The 26,431-nt window shown below is 32.8% G+C and overlaps 2 protein-coding genes across 5 annotated transcripts in view; both read left to right on the forward strand.

The window, feature by feature from the left end:
* The window catches only part of LOC119572994 (5'-AMP-activated protein kinase catalytic subunit alpha-2-like), a 122,123-nt gene that overhangs the window by 76,829 nt on the left and 18,863 nt on the right, over positions 1-26,431 (forward strand). The window lies entirely within an intron of this gene.
* On the forward strand, positions 3,549-26,312 carry LOC119572997 (DNA polymerase subunit gamma-1-like). Its single transcript, XM_037919984.1, is given in 8 exon segments — positions 3,549-5,086; positions 5,371-5,532; positions 5,675-5,868; positions 6,161-6,382; positions 7,237-7,543; positions 7,882-7,976; positions 25,508-25,599; positions 26,066-26,312. Coding segments are annotated over 8 exon segments (2,670 nt in total). The 5' UTR covers positions 3,549-3,708; the 3' UTR covers positions 26,286-26,312.

Raw genomic sequence — 26,431 nt, forward strand, 5'->3', positions numbered from 1 at the left:
TCTCTCATCTCTCTCTCTCTCTCTCTCTCCTCTCTCTCTCTTCTCTCTCTCTACTGTGTGTGTGTGTGTTTTGTTTGTGTGGTGTGTGTGTGTGTGTTTGTGTGTGGTCGGTGTGGTGTGTCTCATTCTTCCTGCTCTCTCTCTTCTGTATCTCTCTTCTCTCCCTCTCTCTCTCTCTCGTCTCTCCTCTCTCTCTCTCTCTCTCTTCTCGCTCTCTCTCTCTCTATCATTCTTGTAGCTCTCCCCCCTTCGTGCTTTTTTTTTTTTCTTTTTTTTTTTTTTGTGTGTTTGTGTGTTTTGTGTGGTGTGTGTGGTGTGTGTGTGTGTGTGTGTGTGTGTGTGTGTGTGTGTGTGTGTTGTGTGTGCGTGTGTGTGTGTGTGTGTGTGTGGGTGTGTGTGTGTGTGTGGTGTGTGTGGTGTGTGTGTTGTACAATACCTATATGTATGTATGTATACGACTATCTCTCTTACATGTCTGTCCTATATATGCATATATAATAATATATCTCTAATCTATATCTAATATAGATATATATATCTCTTATATATTATATATCATCTAATATAGTCGATATATATATCCCATACCCCCACATGACACACGCACATCACACACCACACAGAAACACCCCCACACCCACACCACACACCCACACACACACACAACCACACACACACCCACACACCCACAATTTACTGCATTACTATTATATATATATATTAATATATATATATATATATATATATATATATAGATATATATATTATATATATCTAATATTAAATATTATAAAATATTATATATATCATATATATATATAAATAGTTATATATAGAAATATATATATATATCAATTATAATATATATATAAATATCTTATATAACTCCTATATATAAATCTATATATATACTAATAACTACCCGTATATTCATATATATATCTCTTAATATCTAGGTTACTATAATATATCTCTATAATATCTACTATCTGCTATAGATTTTATATATATATATATATATCTACTATATATCTCTCTCTAATCTCTTTCTTCTCTCTATTCTCTCTATGTCTCTCTCATCTATCTCTATCCTTTCATGTCCATCTATGGTGTGTTTGCGTGTGTGTCAACATATATACAATATAACTATATATATCGTCTATCTCTCTATATCTAGTCTCTGATATCATATCTCTTCTTCTCACTATATTCTCATATCCCCTCTCTATATCTATACTGCTCTCTCTATTCTAGCTATTACTTATATATATAGGAATCATATCTACTTTATTACCTATATGTGTGTTTTGCGTGTGTGTAATATTCTGTTTTATGTATGTATGTATGTATGTTTTATACATACACTACATACATATATATATATCTCTATATACTATATATTCTCTTCTATATATATATATATCTAGTCTTCTATCCTATCTGCTATCTATATTTAATATCCTCTACTATGTCTCATACTACTCATATGTCTCTCCTATCTCATCTTATATGCTAATTATATGATAATATCTATATATTAATATATGCTCCTCTCTCTCCTCTCTCGCCTCTCTCTCGTCTCTCTACTCTATATACCTCTATATCGCTCTATCTGCTCTCATATATTCGCTAATATTTCTCTATACTCTCCTCTCTACTCTCACTCGATCTCTCTATATCTCTCTCTCTCTCTCGCTCTCTCTTCTCTCTATATCTCTCTCTCTCTCCCTCTCTAGTCTCTACTCTCTCTGGTATCATCTCACTCTCTCTCTCTCTCTCTCTATCTTTCTTCTCTCTCGCTCTGCTTCTCTCTCTCCTCCTCCTCCTCTCTCCCTCTCTCCTCTCTCCCTCTCTACCCCTCTCTATCTCTCTCTCTATCTCTCTCTCTCTCTCTCTATCTCTCTCTCTGCTATCTCTCTCTCTCGCCTGCTCTCTAATCTGTGCCTGTCCCTGGCGCGTCCTCCCCTGCTGGCCCTATCTTTTTCTCTCCTTCTGTTCTCTCCCCTCTCCTCCATTGATATGCCTGCCTCTTTCCCTCTCCCTGGTTTTCTCTTTCCCTCCGCATCGTCTTCTGTTTCTGCTTCCTCTTGCCCCGCCGTCTTCTGTCCCCTCCCCTCCCCCGGTGCCGGTGTCCACCTTCGCCGCCTCTCGCGTGCTTCCTCCTCTTTTTCTTTCTGGTTTCGATCTTTCTTCTGTCTGTTTTTCATCTTTTTCTTCTCCCTCTTTTATTGTCCTATATTCCTCTGGTTTCGTTTTTTCGTTCGATGTGTCCCGCTTCCATGCACTCTTGCAGATAGAAGGTGCCTTTATAATAGACAGTTACCAGTGCTTTATGCCACCTTCCAAGATCTATGGCAGTCTTGGCAATACACGGTGTGATTAATCTGCAGTCCCTAGACCTAAATCAACACCAGAACCTTTAGAAGGACCATTAAACAAGAAAATAGCCTCATTCACAGAAGACTTCAGTCGCTATCAGAATCCCTATATTATCAAGACAGTATTTCATATTATGAGGAGACCAATGCAGAGAATTGTAAAAAGAGCACCAATCTCATAAGCAATTGTAAAGTAATTGACACAGCGAACTTTTCTGAATTTATAAAGATATGGGAAGATTCAGCAGTAGTAGTGAAACAAATGAAACAGCATATACATTCTCCGTTAAATCATGTTCTTAAGACTCTTCAGAGGAACATTTTTAAAGATATCAAAGTGGAGGCCAAGGAGAAAAGGCAAAAAGAACTCAGTCCCAAGTGACTCAAATATTGATAGAGACAAAAACTATTAGCAAGGTTACCTAGTTCCAAAAAAGGAAGACATGTTCCAGAAGATTTTTCATCAGAAGTCAAATACTTCACCAGGAAAGAAAAAATTGTTATTATCAAGGGAAAATGAATATTAAATAAGAATAAAATTGATCAAATAAATGAAATTCCTATGAGTGAGAACTCAGGTAAAACCATTGATTGAACATTACATGATTGTCAGATGAGGGAAAAACTTTCGATTTGTCAAAAAATCTGGAAAGAAGCTGAGAAAAAGGAGAACACTGAATCAAGCTAAGATAAATTTAATAGAAGAATTTAATGGCAATTCAAAACAAGAAATCTGCCAGTACAATGTATAGGGAGAGTAAGCTTGGAATTCAGATGCTTCTCTCTCCCCTATATGAACAATTTTTTTCTACTGTACTCCGAAGAAGAACAGGAGATTGAAGATGATTTTAGAGAGAAGCAAGGACATCTTTATTGGCTCAGGCTTTGTGGGGAAAAGACCATCTGTTGTACCTGACTTTTGATTTCAAAGTTTGCCTCCATTAAGAGATAAGGAACTGATCCAGCATTTCCGCATTATTGGCGAAGAGCAATGTGCACCCTAATAAGACTGCTTAATCAATGTAGGTGCTGATATACCAAGTTTTCCCATAACATGCCAGTTTATTTCAGGTGGACTCGTTAAATCCTAATGGAACTTTCACAGCATTGATTACCCAGACTGTAGAGCTTGAGTTTGATGTTGAAGTGTGTGGTAGAAGAAGTGAAAGGGCCAACTTTGGCCACTGCAGTTTCAGATAAGTATTGGTATTCTTGGTGTAGTAATTTATTGGTTGAAGATCAAAGAGAAGGAAAAGGAAAAGAAGTTCTTTACAATGACCTTATACCTCTTGAATCATTGAAAGAAACTGGCTTAGAACAGGACAAGAGCATGCCAAGAGTTATCATTGGGCATAATGTTAGTTATGATAGATTAAGGGTATGTGAGCAATACCAAGTGGAGGGAACGCCATTACGTTTTGTGGATACAATGTCATTACACATAGCTGTAAGTGGACTTATTTCAGAGCAGAGAGCAATGATGCTCAAAAATAAAAATGCAGATAAGAAAGTTAGGCTTCCTTGGATGTTTGTTGGATGCCAAAACAGTCTTAATGAAGTCTTTAAGTTTTACTGCCGCACAGATGAAGAACTGAAAAAGGATACTCGAGATGTATTTGTCAAAGGCAGTATTCTTGAGATTCGAGAAGATTTTCAAAATCTGATGAGTTACTGTGCTAATGATGTGAAAGCTACACACATGGTACTAGTAAAGTTGTTACCACTATTTTTTGAACGACTTCCTCATCCAGTAAGTTTTGCTGGTATGTTAGAAATGGGAACAACATTTTTACCGGTAACACAGAACTGGCATAAGTATATCAGTGCTGCAGAGTCTGAGTTCCATAGAATGGAAAGGCTGCTAAATGAAGAATTGGTGAAACAAGCTAGGGGAGCACTAAAATATGTAGATAACAAAGAGTATGAAAATGACCCATGGCTTTGGAGTCTGGACTGGTCAGTACCAAAAGGAAGAGTAAAGAAATTACCTGGGTATCCAAATTGGTATAGGAAATTATGCGCGCACACTGGTGAAAGGGAAGGTACACCTGAACCTGAAAACATGAGCACAAGTTTACAGGTTGTACCAAGACTGCTAAGATTAACCTGGAATGGGCTTCCTCTGCATTATGAGAAAAAATATGGTTGGGGATACTTGAAACCTATGTATGATAGTGTGAATGAAATATCATATCAGAAAACAACATTGGACAGCAACAGTGTGTGTCAGACTTTTCCAGTGAATACTCTCTATAAGATGTATGCTGGCCAGAAAATTGATATTGAAAGTTTCCTAAAAGATAAAGAAAATAAGACCAATGATCTGCCTGAAACAGAAGAAGATTGGTTGTCCCTTTTGTCTGAGAGTGATTCAGGCGTTAATGTATATGAAAAAAGGAAATTAAGTGACCAAAATCAAAAGAAAAAAGATGAAGAAAGAGGGTATGATATTGGGATTCCTGGTGTTGTATTTGTTCCATTGCCACATAAAGATGGACCAAGCAATCGTGTGGGTAATCCCCTTGCAAAAGACTTTCTTCTGAAAATTGAAGACAAAACTTTAAGTAGTTACTTTGGAGATATAGCAGAGTTAGTTCTGAAGACCAGTAAATCATTGTCATATTGGCGGAATAACAGAGACAGAATACTTTCCCAGATGGTCATATGGAATGACCAGAATGATAAAAGTGGTAAAGATATATCAGAAGGTGAGATTCATATCCAGGTTCCTTTGTCTTGAATTGTATCTGTTGTAAAGGTTTTATTAATTAAATTAATTGCATGTGTCAGATTAATCCATCTCTGCACAGATATGCAAGAATACATGTTATAATAGTTACTGTATCTTTAAACTTTGCCAAATTTCTGTAAATCAGTAAATAAGATAGTCTTATGTCTTTCATTTTGGTTTGCAATCACTGCCATGTAGGTATATACATTTCATGTACAAAATTTATTAGTATTGTATTTATGACATGTTTGTACCTTCCAGCTAATGAAAAGAAGGAATGTGGGACTGGTATTATTTTGCCAATGGTAGTAACAGCGGGTACAGTCACTCGGCGTGCAGTGGAACCGACATGGATGACCGCCTCTAATGCCTATGTAGATCGCATCGGTTCTGAACTGAAAGCCATGGTTGAAGCCCCTCCTGGTTGGTCCTTTTTTTTTTTCTCTCTCTCTCTCTCCTCTTTTTTACTTGAAGCCTGTTATCAGACTGTATTTATGATATTTTCAAGTACAGTAAAAATAAGATAATGTTTTGATACTAACATCTGAATATTTATTTCTTCCAGGGTACCATTTTGTTGGAGCAGATGTTGATTCGCAGGAATTGTGGATTGCTGCTGTGCTTGGTGATGCATATTTCTCTGGTGAGCATGGAGCTACTGCCCTTGGCTGGATGACATTGCAAGGGAAAAAGTCTGATGGTTCAGATATGCACAGTCGAACTGCCAATACAGCTGGCATATCACGTGATCATGCAAAGGTGAATTGTGTGTGTGTGTATGGGTGTGTGTGTGTGTGTGTGTGTGTGTGTGTGTGTGTGTGTGTGTGTGTGTGTGTGTGTGTGTGTGTTTGTTTGTTTGTTTGTGTTTGTGTTCTAACTTGATTTTATATATCGTTTAGTTTCCAATAACTATGCTGTCTCATTGTCTTCATCATTCTGCATTTTAAGATGCAGTGATTAAGTAAGAATACTTTTGTAGAATTCTAAAGGTAGTTTCAAAAATGTATGTCAGTCATGAAGCATCAGTTATTTACTCCCTCTGTTCTTTTAGGTTATCAATTATGGAAGAATTTATGGGGCAGGATTACGCTTTATTCAAAGGCTGTTGCGGCAGTTCAATCCTAAATTATCAGAAGAAGAAACTCAGCAACGTGCCACCCAACTGTTTGCAACTACCAAGGGACAAAAAGGATGGTACCTCAACAATATGGGACAAAATCTTGCCTTGGAACTGAATTATCCAAGCAGTGGAGAAGCTCTAGATCGCAAAGAGGTATAGTATATTCATTAAGGAAGCTTCTTCAAGTTTGAGATATAATTTTTTTTTTTCTTTTTGTATACACAATAGAGCAAGGAAAAGCAAAATTTAACACTCGTAGAAAAGATACACCACAAAGCAAACAGAACACTGGGTTCCCTGAGGAGGAAATACATGGCTGCACACAAGACACAAAGCACCTAGCTTGCAACCACATTTATCCAGCACTGGAGTATTGTGCAATGGAGTGAGACCCACACAGATAAACAAAGAAAATAACCTAGAAAAGATAAACACCTTATTAGCCAGGTTCATCAAATTTTGGCTTCACAACATATCACATAATAACTAAATATTGACACCCTCACAATTTGCTGATAAACAAACAATTAACAACTAAATAACAACATAAATAAACATGATTACTTACACCACGCAAACACTACTAATAAACATAACTCTCACAACAGAAATATGACATACCAAACTAGTATAGATTCCTTCAAACATTCATACTTTACAATTACCATTCATGACTGAAAAAGACTCCCACAACACATAATGCACACACAAACAAAGCAGACACCTTCCATCAACTTACACTACACACCTCAGAATACATACACCAACTCTTAGCCACCCTCACCCTCCTTCCTTCTAACAGCCAACTCCAATAAGCGTGATTTGTGCTGACATACAGCTTCCTAAGCCTTAATCAGTTTGAGATTGAGGATATTGTAACTCTTTTTCCAACCTCCTTTTTTAATTCCATGTAAAATTTTTAAACAATTATTTTATGATCACAGTGGCTCTGCCAAGATATGATTTGTAAATTGTATAAGTGAGAACTACTGAATTTTACTTTTTAGTCACAATGGTACAGTGTTGAAGCCATTTTCCTTATATGATCATAATTCTCTTTTGCCCCGATAAATAAGTTGTTGAGGCAGGCCAGATATAACAAACATAGAGGCATCCTTTATGATGTTGTGGATGGTCCTGCTGTATGGGTAGGTGGCTCTGAGTCGTATATGTTCAACTGTTTAGAAGCAATAGCCAGGTCTGAGGAGCCACGGACACCAGTACTAGGGGCAAGAGTAACTCGTGCTCTTGAAGCAAAGTATGTGGATGACCAGTACATGACTAGCAGAGTGAACTGGGTTGTCCAGAGTTCAGGTAAGTTGGTTTGTTCAATGTGTGGTTAATTTTCTATAAGAATTGTATAACTATTGGTTGTGTGGTTAATTGGGTTTGACAATATCAGTGTCCAAAATACTAGATTGTCTTCAGATATTTACATTAATTATTATCATCATTATTATAATTAATAGGGACTTTATAGTTGTAAATTATTTTAAAATTACAAGTTTAGACCTTTCATAATTTGACATTTCTTTAAAATCAGTCTTGCCTATGAAAGATTTGAATGGTCTATTCTGAAATTGCATTAAACATTAAAAAAATAAAAGTTATTCAACGTGTTACATTTGCTATTCCAAAATTTTCTTTCCCAGCTGTTGATTATCTTCACATCATGCTTGTGTCAATGAAGTGGTTATTCCAGGAGTACAACATTAGAGGGAGATTTTGTATTAGCATCCATGATGAGGTAGGATTAATCGTTATCACTTGATTTAAGAAATGTTAGAATTACCTGTGATTCTATTTTATTGTGTGTGTGTGTGTGTTGTGTGTGTGTCATGTGTGTGTCATGTGTGTGTGTGTGTGTGTGTGTGGTGTGTGTGTGTGTGTGTGTGTGTGTGTGTGTGTGTGTGTGTGTGTTTTTGTTTGTTGTTTGTTTGTTTTTGCTAGCAAGTCAAATTCAACTTTTCTTCAGATATTCTTTCTCATTATTATTATTATTTTTTTTTTATCATTTGTATTATTATTATTATTATTATTATTATTATTATTTTTTTTTTTTTTTTATTGTTTTTGTTATTATTATTATTATTATTATTATTATTATTATTATTCTCCAAGAGTTCTCCATTGTTGCAACTTTCCTTATGATCCTTCTTTCCTTTCTTTGTGAAATTGTTGATACAGCATTGAGTACTCCTTATACTTATTACTTCACCCCACAATATTCTCACAAAAATGGGGCTCTTACTTTCTTGTCAGTTAACTTATGTGGATAATTTAAAACAAGAGATTGGGAAGGCCTGTTAATGAGGTAAATTATTCAAATAGAAGGGTCCTTATTTTTGTAGGAATTTTTAACTAATTATTAAAACACACATCTATTATAGGTGAGATACCTTGTAGCAACAGAAGACTCCCATCGTGCTGCTCGGCTCTGCAAATCACCAACTTTCTGACACGTTCACTCTTCGCTCAAAAGTTAGTACATGAAGGGGTGGAAAAATAAAAAAGAGTGTAGAAGAGAGAGTAAGAAATTACAGAGACAAAGGCAAAGGTTTTGAGCGAGTGCAACAGAGCTGGATTAAGATTTTGTAAGCCCTTTGGGCTACAGGTATATCAGGCTCCATTGATATTTACCTTTTTGCTGTAGTAGGTTTACTAAAATTTGTAAACAAAATAGTATATTTAAATTTTTAAAAGTAGATCAATTGAGTACTTGAAACTGTATTCAGCATTCCAATTGAAACAGTGTAACTTTTACTTAATTTCTGGAGCCCACCAATCATGATCCAACACTTTATTACTTGGGGGGCTATTTTACTATTATGGAACCACATGTAAGTTTTGTTTTTTTCAGTACTTTATTGCCCTTTTAAAAAACTAACATCAGAATTAACATCTCACAAATATTTACTCCTTTTCAACAAATTGTGCATATTTTTCAGATTAGGTTTCAAAGATTTGCCTCAGTCAGTAGCATTCTTCAGTGCAGTAGACATAGATTATGTTCTTCGAAAAAGAGCCTCATCTAGGGCTGGTTACACCTTCAAATCCTGAAGGACTGAATAAAGGGGATGGAATTCCTCCAGGAGAGGCACTTGAATGCAGAAAATTCTTGAGATCACCTCAGGTATTCTTGAGAAGAATGGAGAAGTTGCCAGATGATAGTGTCATTTTGCTGTAAGTACCAGTACTTGATGGCATATTTGCATATTTTTTATTTCTGAGGTTGTTGAGAATGAATTTATTTTCCCATTATTTTAAACTGGTATAATCATGATTTGCATAACATCCATTTACAATGTGTCTGGTGACATATATATTTCCCTAGCATCCAGCATCTATTTCTTGTGTTCATAAAAAAAAACCAAAAGACATAAACTAAGAAATGTATCTTGGATCATTGATATTACTGCTATTTGGGCAGTATAAATAGTTTCCTCAAGAAGTTCCTATATCCCTTGTGTTACTTTTATAAAGATGTGGCAGTATTGCAGTGAAGCCTGGGTATATATGGCTAAACAGGCAACAGGATGACCCCTATGTAGTATGGCTGGTAATATTGTGTAAATAGGGAAATGCTTAAAGCATCAGTAGAAAATAGTGGATAAAGGAACTTTCTGAGTTCAAAATACACTGTATTCCAGATTAATACTGAAATAGTATGCATACTTTTACCACTATAGGACGCATACCATGCGCCATAAAGTAGACATTAGATAGTGCATGCCTTTACAAATACTTTAATAATTTTCGGCAACTGATGGTCCTTACTCAATCCAAACAGAATAACAATTGGACACTTGAATTCCTGAGTCTACCAGACTAGTTTATTGGACCACCATAGGAGGCATCAAGTGTGGTGGGACAAGTGAAAGGTTAGCAGCTTAGATCCTTGCCGATACCTGGTAGCATTGTTATGTGGGTTAAAAAAAGAACTGCTACTGCTGTATTGAAGGGTGGCAGTCCAGCAATAATTATTACATTAGAGGAGTCTTGATCAACAAGTAGCTATTTTAAGAATTGGACAATAAACTGACCCACATAATATAATACTAAAAAAAAACTGCATAAAAAAGTGCACTTAGTGCAACCCCCAAAACACACATGCACTCACCCCCCCCAATGCAAACACAAAATACCCCCCCACACACACACACAAAGTCATTATTATCAATATTATCATTGTTGCTGCTTTTGTTGTTATCATTATTAGTGTCATCTGGGTGGTTTGTTAAAAAATTTCAAGAGGCCCCTCTCAGTATTCATACATTTGGACAGCCCTTTCACATAAATAAATGTTTATCTACCACAGATGTGCATATCTATATATAAGTAGATAGATATGATATATCCTTGTGTATAAACATAACCATATATGAGTATTTATGGGTCGGGCCTCTTGCAATTTAACAAATCATCATTGTTATCCTTGTGAAAGTGATTACAATAATTTATAGTATTGAAAGTACATTACAATTAATAAAAATACTTATGACATAATCATCATCAGCATCAGATTATTATTATTATTATCATCATCATGTATTTTTTTACAATTATTATTTTTATTTTTATTAAAATTCATAATAATAAAAATTTATAGTTGTAATGGCCCGTACTTCTAATAATAATAATTATAAATATACTACTACACTACTACTATACTACTAATAATAATAATAATAAAAAATAATAGCAATAATGATGACGATAATGATAAAAAATATATTAAAATAAAGACAGAGAAAGACTGATAGCAAAGAACTGGTAATTAAAAAGTGCCATGGTTTTTAGGTATGGATGGTGGTCAGAAATGTCAGTAAGTGAAATAAGATTTTTACGGATAACTATCCTAAGATAACCCGCAAATTTATGCTGACCATGACCTGACATGAATGTGAAGTTTGGGGAGGAGGAGGGAGGAGATTAGGGATGCTGGGAAGTTCAATTAGCACTGAAATTTGCACTAACATAATAACTGAATAATGGTGCATCATACATGATACCAGCTAAAAGATAACTTAATAAAAATAAATAAATTTTCACTTGAACATGTTTAGGGAAGTATCTAGAAGTCTCAAGACAATGTTATTTCCCTAGATGTTACATTTTGCTCGTTGAGACAGTTTTATGTTTGTACTGCAGATATTAGTCAGATCCTTGTCCTGATTTGCATAGTAATTATTTGATATGAATATCACAGGATATCCTGTCTTCCAGCGCAGCACAGAAGTAAGGTTTTGGCAGTCTTGTATAACACGTTACCAGGTGTGGAAAACACCAGCAGGGTGTCCTGACTGTATCAGATCCTAGCCCTAAAGCATTCATGTCAATTTTGATATGTGGTATTAGGCCAGAGCATACCCAACATCTGTGCAATGTGTAATTTTACTGTTATTACTCAAATGTTGCCACATTTTTCTAATACAGAGAAACTAGACAATCTGTTGATGACAGTCTCTGAATTTTATTTATTTATTTTTGTTGCTTGATATAGTAAATAAAATGGGAAAAAAAGAACAGTAACAAGAGTGTGCGTGTATGTACAATACTGTACCACATTTTATTTACATAATCAGAAAGTCATGATACACCACATCCCTTATAAAAAGATTGTTGATATGCTCAAGTTACATATCTGGGACATTATTAGTATATGACACATCATTGTATGTATAAGCCTAGCTTTATGGTACTTTTTTTAAACTGAATTTGCTCATGGTGTATATATTTAAAATCACAAACACAAGTATTAATTTTAAAATTTTTCAGATAAAAAATTAATTTATACAATTTAGAAGTATGTAAAGCATATAATATAAATACATAATTTTATATATTTACATTTTATAAATATGATCTGCAATGCATCTACCAAAAACATTTCCTTGATAAACATTTTTAGGGTTAAAATATAAATTGACAATTGGCATGAAAAGAAATACAATTTGAAAAAGTATATAGTTATAAATCTCTACAAGCAAAAACTACAGTGCATGATCTTGGTATCTTACATCTACTGATTAGTACATAACAAAGGATCACAAGCATTTATTTTTGTTACCCAAAAAGTCTTTTTATATATTTCATGTTAACCTAAATTTAATAACCATAATTTTTATCTTCCTTTGGACATAAACATGAATCATATGGTTTAGTTTTAATCAGTCTAGTTTATCTTGTAATTTTTAAGCTATGAAAATTTGAAAACTAAGAAAAATACAGCTAAAGTAACTGCAATGCCTTTAAAACAGAATAAAGCAGGTAGCTTAATAGCATTTTAGATGAAAAAAAAACAAATGGTGACAGTCTTTACAATTAACATTATAAGTAAAGTGTATACTTATAATTGCTGGAAAAGGAATATTGAGAGATATGGTGTATATATATGTACATACCATTTCCCGTCTAGATATCTAAATGGATTTCACAACATTGCACTGATGTTACAAGTAAGAGATCCCAAAAATAAATGTTTAGGCACATCAGGGGCTATGATGGGAAGTGCAGCTCTTAACGAGTAGTTCCGTGATTAGAGTGCACACATTTCAAAGAACTCCATGACATGATGTCCCCGCGTCTGGGCTTCATCTTGATATCTGGCAAAAAAAAGGGTTAAACATGTTATGTTATGTTATGTTTCCGAAGTGATTTCTAAGATATCTTATTTTGTATTTCAGATAGAATGAGGTGGCTGAAGGAAAAAGTACCCAAAAACCAATCTTTGGGAGTGTGATAAATGGGATTAAGTTCATGTTTTTGGTCAATACATAATAGTCTTATAAATCACATTATTTTTGTTGTTGCATTATTATTTTTTTTTTTTTTTTTTTTTTCCCCCTCTCTTTTCTTCTTCTTCTTTTCTTCTCACTTTACATGGTTCATGTATTCTAAAAGAAACTGTAAAGAGATATATATTTTCCCTACAGTGAAAAAAATCATCTTTCAGTTTAATACTGTTTTCTAAAACTTTTTACTATGTTGACTATGAATTTCAAGTTAAAATTCAATGTGCAAACTTTATAACAAACTACATAACAAAATATTAAATGACTTACTCCTCTTTTCCCGTGCCACCAAATCTGCAGGCTCATTACATATAATCTTGAAATCCAGCAAATGTGATTGTAGTCAATTGGACAAACTGTAGAGCCATATGTACATAGCTTCCAATTACTGGATTTTCCGGCGTACACGCACATGGAAAGGATTCACAACTTCCATTTCCTTGATCACAGATAGAAAGAGATAAGATTTTTATATATTTTTTTACAAATAAATTTATATAAGACAGACCAAATAAAATTGCTTTTAGTTAATTCTGTTCTCAGATTTTTAGTCACCTGACACTTTTGGCACACTACTTCCTCAGGATTTCATGTCACAATGTGCCGATTTCTTTCTTTCCTTGAGCTTTAATGTGTTGTATAGGTCATAGTAGTGTTGACATACTTTCCTAGAGTAGTAACATGCCTGATTATGGCTTTTGGCTTTAATTATGTAGTTTTATAGAAATAAATATTGTTATGTAATAATAATTTTCATTTCTCCTTTGTAATAGAAATATCTCAGTTGTGTATTATAAGTGTAAACAGCTTGTGTAGTTACAAATGTGTGAGCACAGCTCACATAGTTCCTAATGCATAAGCACAGCTAAGCAACATTGCAGCCTTGCCACATGATGCAATGTGCTATATGTACCAAAAAAAATTTCCCTAATGGTTATATTCTGTCGCTGTTTTATTCCCAAAGTTATGAGTATTTATACAAAAAAAAAAAAATGAGCAAATGTAATTACAATGTGAGGCATTAGTCTTTTTTTTTTTTTTTTTTTTTTTTTTTTTTTTTTTGTAAAATGGGGAATACAATATATGTAACTCTTGAAACCATAAATGGGTTAAACTGGTCAACTAAGCTAAAGTAATCCTTTTGACAGTAGTAGTTGCAATGAGATTTTTGTTTTAAACATAGATACACAGCCCGAGGATACACTGAACCCTCACCTAAGACATGAAACTTTGATCAGTATTACCTAACCTACAACACTACGATTGTTATACTTGTTAGCATGCATGCATACATACATACATATACATACATATATATATATATAAACATTATATATAAACATAAATGTAAACATCTATATAAAAATATAAAAAATTAATACATAACATATATATAATCATATATGTTTATATATTTCTCTAAATAAATATATAAAATATATATATTTATAATTTTATTATATATGTATATATAATTTTTATTTATATATATATATTATATATTTATATATAGAGAAAATATAAAAATAATGATTATAAAATATGTTCATGATATAAGTTATATTTTTTATAGGAGTTACATTAGTTTATATATAATGTTAATAATATATAGTATGATAAGTATGTAGATGATGCATGATACAAGTATAACAAATCGTAGTGTTAGTAGGTTAGGGAATTCTGATCAAAGTTTCATGTCCCTTTGGTGAGGGTTCAGTGTATCCTAGTGCTGTTTTACTAGTGTTAAAAAAAAAAAAATCTTTATTGAATACTAGTCAAAAGGAGTACTTTAGCTTAGTTGACCCGTTTAACCCATTTTTGGTTTCAAGAGTTAAATATATTGTATTCCCCATTTTACAAAAAAAAAAAAAAAAAAAAAAAAAAAAAAAAAAAAAAAAAAGACTAATGCCTCACATTTTTAATTACATTTGCTCATTTTTTTTATTTGTATAAATACTCATAACTGGAAAAAACAGCGACAGAATATAACCATTATGGAATATTTTTGGTACGTATAGCAGCATTGCATCTGTGAAAAAGGGTGCAAAGTTGCTTAGCTGTGCTTATGATTAGGAAATGTGAGCTGTGTCACCCCATTGTAACTAAACAAGCTTTTTTACATTTTATACACAACTGAGATATTCTTTTTACAAAGGAGAAATGGGAAAATTATTATTTTCATAACAAATTTATTCTATAAAAATACATAATATAAGCCAAAAGCCAAATAGGCATGTTACTACTCTAGGAAAAGTATGTCAGAACATACTATGACCTTACAAAAAACATAAAGCTCAAGGAAAAAAAAAGAAATCGGCACATTGTGAATGGAAATCCTGAGAGTAGTGTGCCAGAAAGTGCAGGTGACATAGAAATTGGAGAACAGATTAGACTAAAAAGCAATTTTATTGGCTGTTTTTATAAAATTATTTGTAAACAATATATAAACATCTTATCTCTTTATCTGTGATCAAGGAATGGAAAGTTGTGAATCTTTCCATGTGGTGTACGCCGGAAGAACCAGTAATTGGAGCTATGTACATAGGCTCTAAGCTGTACCAAGTTGACTAAAAATACATTTTTCTGGATTTTAAGATTAATGTAAGAGCCTGCCCGATTTGTGGCACAGGAAAAGAGGAGTAAAGCATTTAAAAATTTGTTAGTAGGGTTTTAAAAGTTTGCACATGAATTTAAACTTTAAATCATAGTCCACATAGTAAAAAGTTTTAGAAAAAAGTATTTAACTGAAAGATGATATTTTACTGTAGGGAAATAATATATCTCTTACAGTTCATTTAGAATAATGAACCCTGTTTAAAATGAGAAGAAGAAGGGAAAAGAGAAGAGAGGGGGAAAAAAAAAAAAAAAAAAAAAAAAAATAAAAAATAATGCAACAAACAAATAATTATGTGATTTATTAAAGACTATATGTTTGACCAGAAAAAAGAACTTAATCCGCATTTATCACACTCCAAAGATTGGTATTGGGATTTTTTCCTTCAAGCCACACTATTATTTTGAAAACAAAATAAAGATATTTGTATCACTTGGAACATAAATAACATAACATGTTAATCCTTTTTTGCCAGATAATCAAGATGAAGTCCAGACGCAGGGACAATGCATGGAGTCTTTGAAATGTGTGCAGCTCTATCACGGAAATAGCTCGTAAGAGCTGCACTTCCAATCAAAAGTCCTGATGTGCAAAACATTTATGTTTGGATCTCTTATTGTAACAAACAGTGCATGTTGTGAAACCATTTAGAATCTAGAAGAATGGTATGTACATATATTCACATATTCTCAATATTCTTTTTCATGCAATATAAGTATACACTTACCCTTTTAATGTTAATTGTAAAGACTGTCCATTGTTTCTTTCAAAACTATAAGCTATTAAGTACCTCTTTTTCTGTTTAAGGCAGCCCGTACTTTAGCTGTATTTTCTTAGGGTTTCAAATGTTTAGAGCTTAAAAATTACAAGATAAACAGACGATTTAACTAAACCATATGATTCATTTTATGTCCAAGGAAAGATAAAAATTATGGTTAATTAATTAGGTAAACAGTATATATAAAAAAAGACATTTGACACAAAAAAAATGTTGTGATCCTTTGTAGTATAATACAAGTGAGTAGATCCATAGATCATTTCACTGTAGTTTTTGCTTTTAGAGATTTATAACTATATACTTATTTCAAATTGTATTTCTTTCATGCCAATTGTAATTATATTTAACCCTAAAAATGTTTATCAAGGAAAAGTTTTGGTAGATGCATGCAGATCATATTTTTATAATGTAAATATATAAAATTATGATTTATATTATATGCTTTACTACTTCTAAATTGTATAATTTAAATTTTTTATCTGTAAAAATTTTAAAAATAATACTATGTGATTGTGATTTAAATATATAACCATGAGCAAATCAGTTAAATAAAGTACCATAAGCTAGGCTTGAACATAAATGATGTGTCATATTTCTAATAATGTAACCAGATATTTTAACTTGAATATTCAACAATCTTTTTATAAGGGATGTGGGGTAAACATGACTTTTTGATATGTAAATAAAATGTGGTTACAGTATTTTACATAACGCACACTTTGTACTGTATCTTTTTCCCAATTTTATTTACTATATCAAGCAACAAAAAATAAATAAATAAAAATCAGAGGGCTGGGCAATTCAACAGATTGTCAGTTGTCTTAGTAGAAAAAATGTGGCAACATTGGAGTAATAACAGTAAAGATACACATGCCCGATGTTGGGTATGCTCTGGCTAATTACCAATTTTCAAAATTGACATGAATGCTTTAGGGCTAAGGATACTGATACAGTAAGGACAACCCTGCTGGTGTTTCCAACCTGGTAAACAGGTTATACAAAGACTGCCCAAAACCTTACTTCTGTTGCTGCAGCTGGAAGACAGGATATCCTGTGATATTTAATCAAAAATTTCTAATGCAAAAATCAGGACAAGGGATCTGAATAATACATGCCGTTACCAACAAACAAAACTGTCTCAACGAGCAAAATGTAAAAATCTAGGAATAACAGTTTTCTGAGATTTAGATACTTGCCTAAACATGTTCATAGGTAAATTAGTATTTTTATAAGTTATCCCTTTTTAGCTGGTACATGTAGTGATGCACCATTATTTAGTTATTATGTTAGTGCAGAATTTCAGTGCAATTGAACTTCCAGCAGGCCTAATCTCCTCCCTCTTCCCCCCAAACTTCAACATTCTGGTCAGGTTCATGTCAGAATTAAATTTGCAGGTTATCTTAGGATAGTTATCCGTGAAATCTTATTTCACTTACGACATTCTGACCACCATTCCATTACTAAGAACCATGGGACGTTAATTACCCGTCTTGCTATCAGCTTTCTCTGTCTTTATTTTAATATATTTTTATTTATTATTTGTCATCATTATTGCTATTTTTTTTATTATTATTATTATTAAGGTTTGTAGTAAGTAGTAAGTAAATATATTATAATTATTATTTTGAAGTACTGCCATTTACACTATAAATTATTATTATATGAATTTTATGAAATAACAATAAAAATTGTAAAAAAAATACATGAGGATGTAATAATAAAATAATGCTGATGCTGATGATGAATTATGTCATAAGTTTATTATTAATTTTAAAAGTACTTTCAAACTATAAATTTTGTAATCACTTTCACAAGGATACAATGATGATTGTTAATTAAAATTGCAAGAGCCGAACCAAATGAATACTCATATATGGTTATGTTTATACACAAGGATATAGAGTATTCATTGGGTGGGCCCTTTTGCAAATTTAAAAAATCATATTTTTTATCCTTGTGAAAGTGATTCAATATTTATGTATTGAAAGATATACCCAAATTTAATAATAATATTATGAATAATCATCATCAGGCATAGCATTATTATTATTATTATCATCATCATGTATTTTTTACAATTTATTGTTTTTCATAAAAATTCATAATAATAATAATTTAGTTGTATGGCAATTTAAAATAATATAAATATACTTACTACTATAATACTACTACTAATAAAATAATAATAATAAAATTAATAGAAATAATGTGACGATAATGATAAAAAATATATTAAATAAAGGACAGGAAAGATGTAGCAAAGAACTGGTAATAAAAGTGCCATGGTTCTTAGGTATGGATGGTGGTCAGAATGTCCGTAAGTGAAATAAGATTTTCACGGAAACTATCCTAAGAACCCGCAAATTATGCTGACCATGACCTGACATGAATTTTGAAGTTGGGGAGAGAGGAGGGAATTTGGGATGCTGGAAGTTCAATTAGCACTGAAATTCTGACCACCATCCATACCTAAAAACCATGGCCACTGGGTTTAAATTTCCAGTTCTTGCTATCAGTCTTTTTGTCTTATTTAATATATTTTTATCATTATCGTAATCATATTGCTATATTTTATTTTTATTATTATATTAGTAGTGTAGTAGTAGTAGTATAGATATTATATTATATTATTTGAAGTACTGCCATTACAACTATAAATTATTTTTATTATGAATTTTATGAAATACAAAAAATTGTAAAAAAAATACATGATGAAAGAAATAATATAATAATGCTGATGCTGATATGATTATGTCAAAGTATATTATTTAATTGTAATAACTTTCAATACTATAAATTATTGTAATTTACTTTCACAAGGAAACAATTTATGATTGTAAAATTGCAAGAGGCACGACCCAATTTAATACTCATATATGGTTTTTGTTTATACACAAGGATAATGCATATCTATCTATTATATTAAAAATGACATCTAGTGGTAGATAAAACATTTTTTAGTGTAGAGGCATGCCAAATGTTGAATACTGAGATGGGCCTCTTGCAAATTTAACAAACCACCCAGATGACACAAAATGATAACAACAAAAGCAGCAACAAGATAATATTTATAATATGACTTTGTGGTTTTGTGGGGGGGGGTATTTGTGTTTGCATATGGGGGTGGGGAGTGCATGTGTGTTTTGGGGGTTGCCTAAGGCACTTTTTTATGCAGTTTTTTTTAGATTATATTAGTAGGTCAGATTAGTGTCCAATTCTTAAATAGCATTGTGATCAGATCCCTAATGTAATAAATTATGTGCGGACTGCCACCTCAATACAGCAGTGCATTCTTGTAACCTCACATAACAATGCTACCAGTATCTGAAAAGGATCTAAACTGCTAACTTTCAATTGTCCACCACACTTTGATGCCTTAGGTGTCCAATAAAAAGTCTGGTAGACTCAGGAAACAAGGTCAATTGTTATTCTGTTTGGATTAAGAAAGGACCTCAGTTGCCAGAAATTTTTAAAGTATTTAAGGCATGCACTATCTAATGTCTATTTATGGGCATGTATGCGTCACTATAGTGGTAAAAAGTATGCCATACATATCAGTATTAATCTGGAATACATGTAGTTGACCCGAAAGTTCCTTTATCCACATTTTACTGAGCTTTAAGCACTTCCCTATTTACCCAATATTACCAGCCATATACGAGGGTCATCCTTTGCCTGTTTAGCCATATATACCCCGGCATCACTCATTTCTGCACATCTTTATAAAAACGTAACAAAGGGTATGGAACTTCTTGAGGAACTATTTATACTGACAAATAGCCAGTATATATATGAGCCCAAGGAACCTTAGTTATGTCTTTTGGGGTTTTTTATGACAAAAAGAAATAGATGTGGATCTATGGATATATATGTCACCAGACACATGTGAAGGATGTTATGCAAATATGATTATACCAAATTTAAAAATAATAGGAAAAAAATTCTTCTCAACAATCAGAAAATAAAAAAAATATGCAATTGCATCAAATACTGGACTACAGCAAAATGGCACTATCTGGAACTTCCCATCTTCAAGAATACCTGAGGGGATCCAAGAATTTTGCATATCAAGTGCTCTCCTGGAGATTATACCTTTATTCAGTCCTTCAGATTGAAGGGTAAAACAGTTAGATGAGGTTTTAAGAACATAATCTATGTCTACTGCAAATGAAGAATGCTAATGACTGAGGCAAAAACTTTGAAACTAAACTGAAAAAATATGCACATTTGTTGAAAAGGAGTAAATATTGTGAGATGTTTAAATTTTGAGTTAGTTTTAAAAGCAAAAAAAGTACTGAAAAAAACAAAAACTACAAGTGGTTCCATAATAAATAAAATAGCACCAAGTAAAACAAGTTGGATCATGATTGGTGGCTCCAGAAATTAAGTAAAAAGTTACACTGTTTCAATTGGAATGCTGAATACAGTTTCAAGTATCAATATGATTACTTTAAAAGGAATAACATTTTGTTTACAAATTTTAGTAAAACCACTAAGCAAAAAGGTAAATAAACAATGGAGCACTGAAGTACCTGTAGCCAAGGCTTACAAAATTCTAATCAGCTCGTTGCACTCGCTCTACCTTGGTTGTCTCTGTAATTCTTACTCTCTCTTTTCACACTCTTTTTATTTTTCCACCCTTATGTACAACTTTTGAGCGAAGAGTGAAGTGTCAGTAAGTTGGTGATTTGCAGAGCCAGAGAAACCGATGGGAGTTTCTGTTGCTACAAGGTATTCACCTATAAATGATGTGTGTTTAAATAATTTGTTTAAAAATTCTACAAAAAATAGGACCCTCATTTTAATAATTACCTCATTAAACAGGCCCTTCCCAATCGCTTGTTTTAAATTATCCACAATAAGTTGAACTGACAAGAAAGTAAGAGCCCCATTTTGTGAGAATATTGGGGTGAAAGTAATAAGTATAAGGATACTCAATGTGTATCAAAAATTTACAAAGAAAGGAAAGAAGATCATAAAAGGAAAGTTGGCAACAATGGAGAAATCTTGGAGAATAAAAAATAATAATAATAATAATAATAAAATAATAATAACAAAAACAATAAAAAAAAAAAAAAAATAATAAAATAATAATAAAAAATAATAATACAAATGATAAAAAAAAATATATAATAATAATGAGAAAGAATACTGAAGAAAAGTTGAATTGACTTTCTAGCAAAAAAAAACAACCCAAAAAACAAAAACACACCACACACACACACACACACACACCCACACACACCCACACCCACACACACCACACAACACCCCACACACACACACACACAACACACACACACACACACACACAATAAAAAGAATCACAGGTAATTCTAAAATTTCTTAAATCAAGTGATAACGATTAATCCTACTCATCATGGATGCTAATACAAATCTCCTTAATTGACTCTGAATAACATTCATTGACACAAGCATGATGTGAAGATAATCAACAGCTGAGAAAATTTTGGAAATAGCAAAGTAACACGTTGAAATAACTTTTATTTTTTTAATGTTAATGCAATTCAGAATAGGGGCATTCAAATCTTCATAGGCAAGAGGGTTTTAAAGAAAGTCAAATTATGAAAGGTCTAAAATTGTAATTTTAAAATAATTTACAAAAATTTTAAAAGTCCCTATTAATTATAATAATGATGATAAAATTAATGAAAACTGAAGGACAAATTAGTATTTTGGACAATGATTGTCAACCCAATTTAACCACACAACCCAATAGTTTTACAATCTTATAGAAATTAACCAACATTGAACAAACCAATTACCTGAACTCTGGACAAACCCAGTTCCTCTGATCATTACTGGTCATCCACATACTTTTCTTCAAGACACGAGTACTTTGCCCTAAGTATGGTGTCCGTGGCTCCTAAGACCTGGCTAGCTTCTAAACGTTAACATATACGACTCAGAGCCACCACCATAAGCAGGACCATCCAAACATATAAAAGGATGCCTCATTTTATATTGCCTGCCTCAACAACTTATTATCTGGGCAAAAGAGAATATGATCATATAAGAAAAGGCTTCAACCTGTACATTGGATAAAAAGTAAAATTCAGTATTTCCTTTACAATTTACAATCATTCTTGGCAGAAACCACTGTGATCATAAAATAATGTTTAAAATTTTACATGGAATTAAAAAGGAGTGGAAAAAAAGAGTACAATATCCAATCTCAATGATTAGCTAGGAGCGATGTCAGACAATCAGTTTTGGAGTGGCTGTTGAAGGAAGGAGGGGAGGGGGTAAGAGTGGTGTATGTTTGAGTGTTAGTGTAAGTGATGGAAGGGTCTGCTTTTTGTGGCTTATTGTTGTGGGAGTTTTCAGTCATGAGGTATGTAAGTATGAAGTTGAGAATCTATACTAGTTTGGAGTATATTTCTGGTTGTGAGAGTTATGTTTATTAGTGTGTTTGCGTGGGGTAAGTAACATGTTATTTATGTTGTATTAGTGTTAATGTTTGTTTATCAGCAAATGTGAGGGGTCAATATTAGTTATTATGTGATAGTTGTGAAGCCAAAATTGATGAACCGGCTAATAAAGGTGTTATTTTCTAGGTATTTTTTTTGTTATCTGTGTGGGTCTCACTCCATTTACAATCCAGTGCTGGATAAATGTGTGTTGCAAGCTAGGTGCTTGTTCTGTGTGGCATGTAGTTTCCTCCTCAGGGAACCAGTGTTTGTTTGCTTGGTTATTTTTCTACGAGTGTTAATTTTTTTCTCTATTGGATACAAAAGAAAAAAAAATTATATCCAAACTGAAGAAGCTTCCTTAATGAATAACTAACCTCTTTGCGTCTAGAGCTTCTCCAGCTTGGAACTGAAAATTATCCAAGCAGTGGAGAAGCTCTAGATCGCAAAGAGGTTAGTATATTCATTAGGAAGCTTCTTCAAGTTTGAGATATAATTTTTTTTTTTTCTTTTGTATACACAATAGAGCAAGAAAAGCAAAATTTAACACTCGTAGAAAAGATACACCACAAAGCAAACAGAACACTGGGTTTCCCTGAGGAGGAAACTACATGGCTGCACACAAGACACAAAGCACCTAGCTTGCAACACACATTTATCCAGCACTGGAGTATTGTGCAATGGAGTGAGACCCACACAGATAAACAAAGAAAAAAACCTAGAAAAGATAACACCTTATTAGCCAGGTTCATCAAATTTTGGCTTCACAACATATCACATAATAACTAAATATTGACACCCTCACAATTTGCTGATAAACAAACAATTAACAACTAAATAACAACATAAATAAAACATGATTACTTACACCACGCAAACACTACTAATAAACATAACTCTCACAACCAGAAATATGACATACCAAACTAGTATAGATTCCTTCAAACATTCATACTTTACAATTATCATTCATGACTGGAACAGACTCCCACAACACATAATACACACAAATGAAGCAGACCCTTCCATCAACTTACACTAATACACACCTCAGAATACATACACCAACTCTTAGCCACCCTCACCCTCCTTCCTTCTAACAGCCAACTCCCATAAGCGTGATTTGTGCTGACATACAGCTTCCTAAGCCTTAATCAGTTTGAGATTGAGGATATTGTAACTCTTTTTTCCAACCTCCTTTTTTAATTCCATGTAAAATTTTTAAACAATTATTTTATGATCACAGTGGCTTCTGCCAAGATATGATTTGTAAATTGTATAAGTGAGAACTACTGAATTTTACTTTTTAGTCACAATGGTACATGTTTGAAGCCATTTTCCTTATATGATCATAATTCTCTTTTGCCCAGATAAATAAGTTGTTGAGGCAGGCCAGATATAACACATAGAGGCATCCTTTTATGATGTTGTGGGATGGTCCTGCTGTAATGGGTAGGTGGCTCTGAGTCGTATATGTTAACTGTTTAGAAGCATAGCCAGTCTTGGGAGCCACGACACCAGTACTAGGGGCAAGTGTAACTCGTGCTCTTGAAGCAAAGTATGTGGATGACCAGTACCATGACTCAGAGGAATGGTTTCCAGGTTTCAGGTAAGTTTGGTTTCTTCAATGTTGGTTAATTTTCTATAAGATTGTATCACTATTGTGTTGTGGGTTAATTGGGTTTGACATATCATTGTCCAAAATACTAGATTGTCTTCAGATATTTACATTAATTATTATCATCATTATATAATTACTAGGGACTTTGTTTGTAAATTATTTTAAAATTAACTTTAGACCTTTCATAATTTGACTTTTCTTTAAAATCATCTTGCCTATGAAAGATTTAAGCCCTTATTCTGAATTGCATTAAACATTAAAAAATAAAAGTTATTTCAACGTTTTACATTTGCTATTCAAATTTTAAAAGACTGTTGATTATCTTCACATCATGCTTTGTCCAGAAATGTTCTTCCAGGTATTATTAAGGAGATTTTGTATTGAGTCATCCATGATGAGGTAGGTTAATCGTTTATCACTTGATTTATGAAATGTTAGAATTACCTGTGATTCTATTTTATTGTGTGTGTGTGTGTGTGTGTTTGTGTGTGTGTGTGTGTGTGGTGTGTGTGTGTGTGTGTGTGTGTGTGTGTGTGGGTGTGTGTGTGTGTGTGTGTGTGTGGTGTGTTGTTTGTTTGTTGTGTTTTGTTTTGCTTAGCAAGTCAATTCACTTTTCTCAGATTTTCTTTCTAATTTATTATTATTTTTTTTTTATCATTTGTTTTATTATTTTTTTATTATTATTATTATTTTTTTTTTTTTTTTTATTGTTTTTTTTTTATTTTTTTATTATTATTATTTTATTATTATTATTGTTATTCTCCAAGAGTTCTCCATTGTTGCAACTTTCCTTTATGATCCTTCTTTTCCTTTCTTTGTGAAATTGTTGATACAGCATTGAGTACTCCTTATACTTATTACTTTCACCCCACAATATTCTCACAAAATGGGGCTCTTACTTTCTTGTCAGTTCAACTTATGTGGATAATTTAAAACAAGAGATTGGGAAGGCCTGTTAATGAGGTAAATTATTCAAATAGAAGGGTCCTTATTTTTTGTAGGAATTTTTAACTAATTATTAAAACACACATCTATTATAGGTGAGATACCTTGTAGCAACAGAAGACTCCCATCGTGCTGCTCTGGCTCTGCAAATCACCAACTTACTGACACGTTCACTCTTCGCTCAAAAGTTAGTACATGAAGGGGTGGAAAAATAAAAAAGAGTGTGAGAAAGAGAGAGTAAGAATTACAGAGACAAAGGCAAAGGTAGAGCGAGTGCAACAGAGCTGGATTAAGATTTTGTAAGCCCTTGGGCTACAGGTACTATCAGGCTCCATTGATATTTACCTTTTTGCTGTAGTAGGTTTACTAAAATTTGTAAACAAAATAGTATATTAACTTTTTAAAAGTAGATCATATTGAGTACTTGAAACTGTATTCAGCATTCCAATTGAAACAGTGTAACTTTTACTTAATTTCTGGAGCCCACCAATCATGATCCAACACTTGATTACTTGGGTGCTATTTTACTATTATGGAACCACATGTAAGTTTTGTTTTTTTCAGTACTTTTATTGCATTTTAAAAAACTAACATCAGAATTAACATCTCACAAATATTTACTCCTTTTCAACAAATTGTGCATATTTTTTCAGATTAGGTTTCAAAGATTTGCCTCAGTCAGTAGCATTCTTCAGTGCAGTAGACATAGATTATGTTCTTCGAAAAGAGCCTCATCTAGACTGTGTTACACCTTCAAATCCTGAAGGACTGAATAAAGGGTATGGAATTCCTCCAGGAGAGGCACTTGATATGCAGAAAATTCTTGAGATCACCTCAGGTATTCTTGAGAAGAATGGAGAAGTTGCCAGATGATAGTGTCATTTTGCTGTAAGTACCAGTACTTTGATGGCATATTGCATATTTTTTTACTTTCTGAGGTTGTTGAGAATGAATTTTATTTTCCTATTATTTTAAACTTGGTATAATCATGATTTGCATAACATCCATTCACAATGTGT

Source organism: Penaeus monodon, chromosome 5, assembly GCF_015228065.2.
Source record: "Penaeus monodon isolate SGIC_2016 chromosome 5, NSTDA_Pmon_1, whole genome shotgun sequence".
In the NCBI taxonomy this organism is placed as follows: domain Eukaryota; kingdom Metazoa; phylum Arthropoda; class Malacostraca; order Decapoda; family Penaeidae; genus Penaeus; species Penaeus monodon.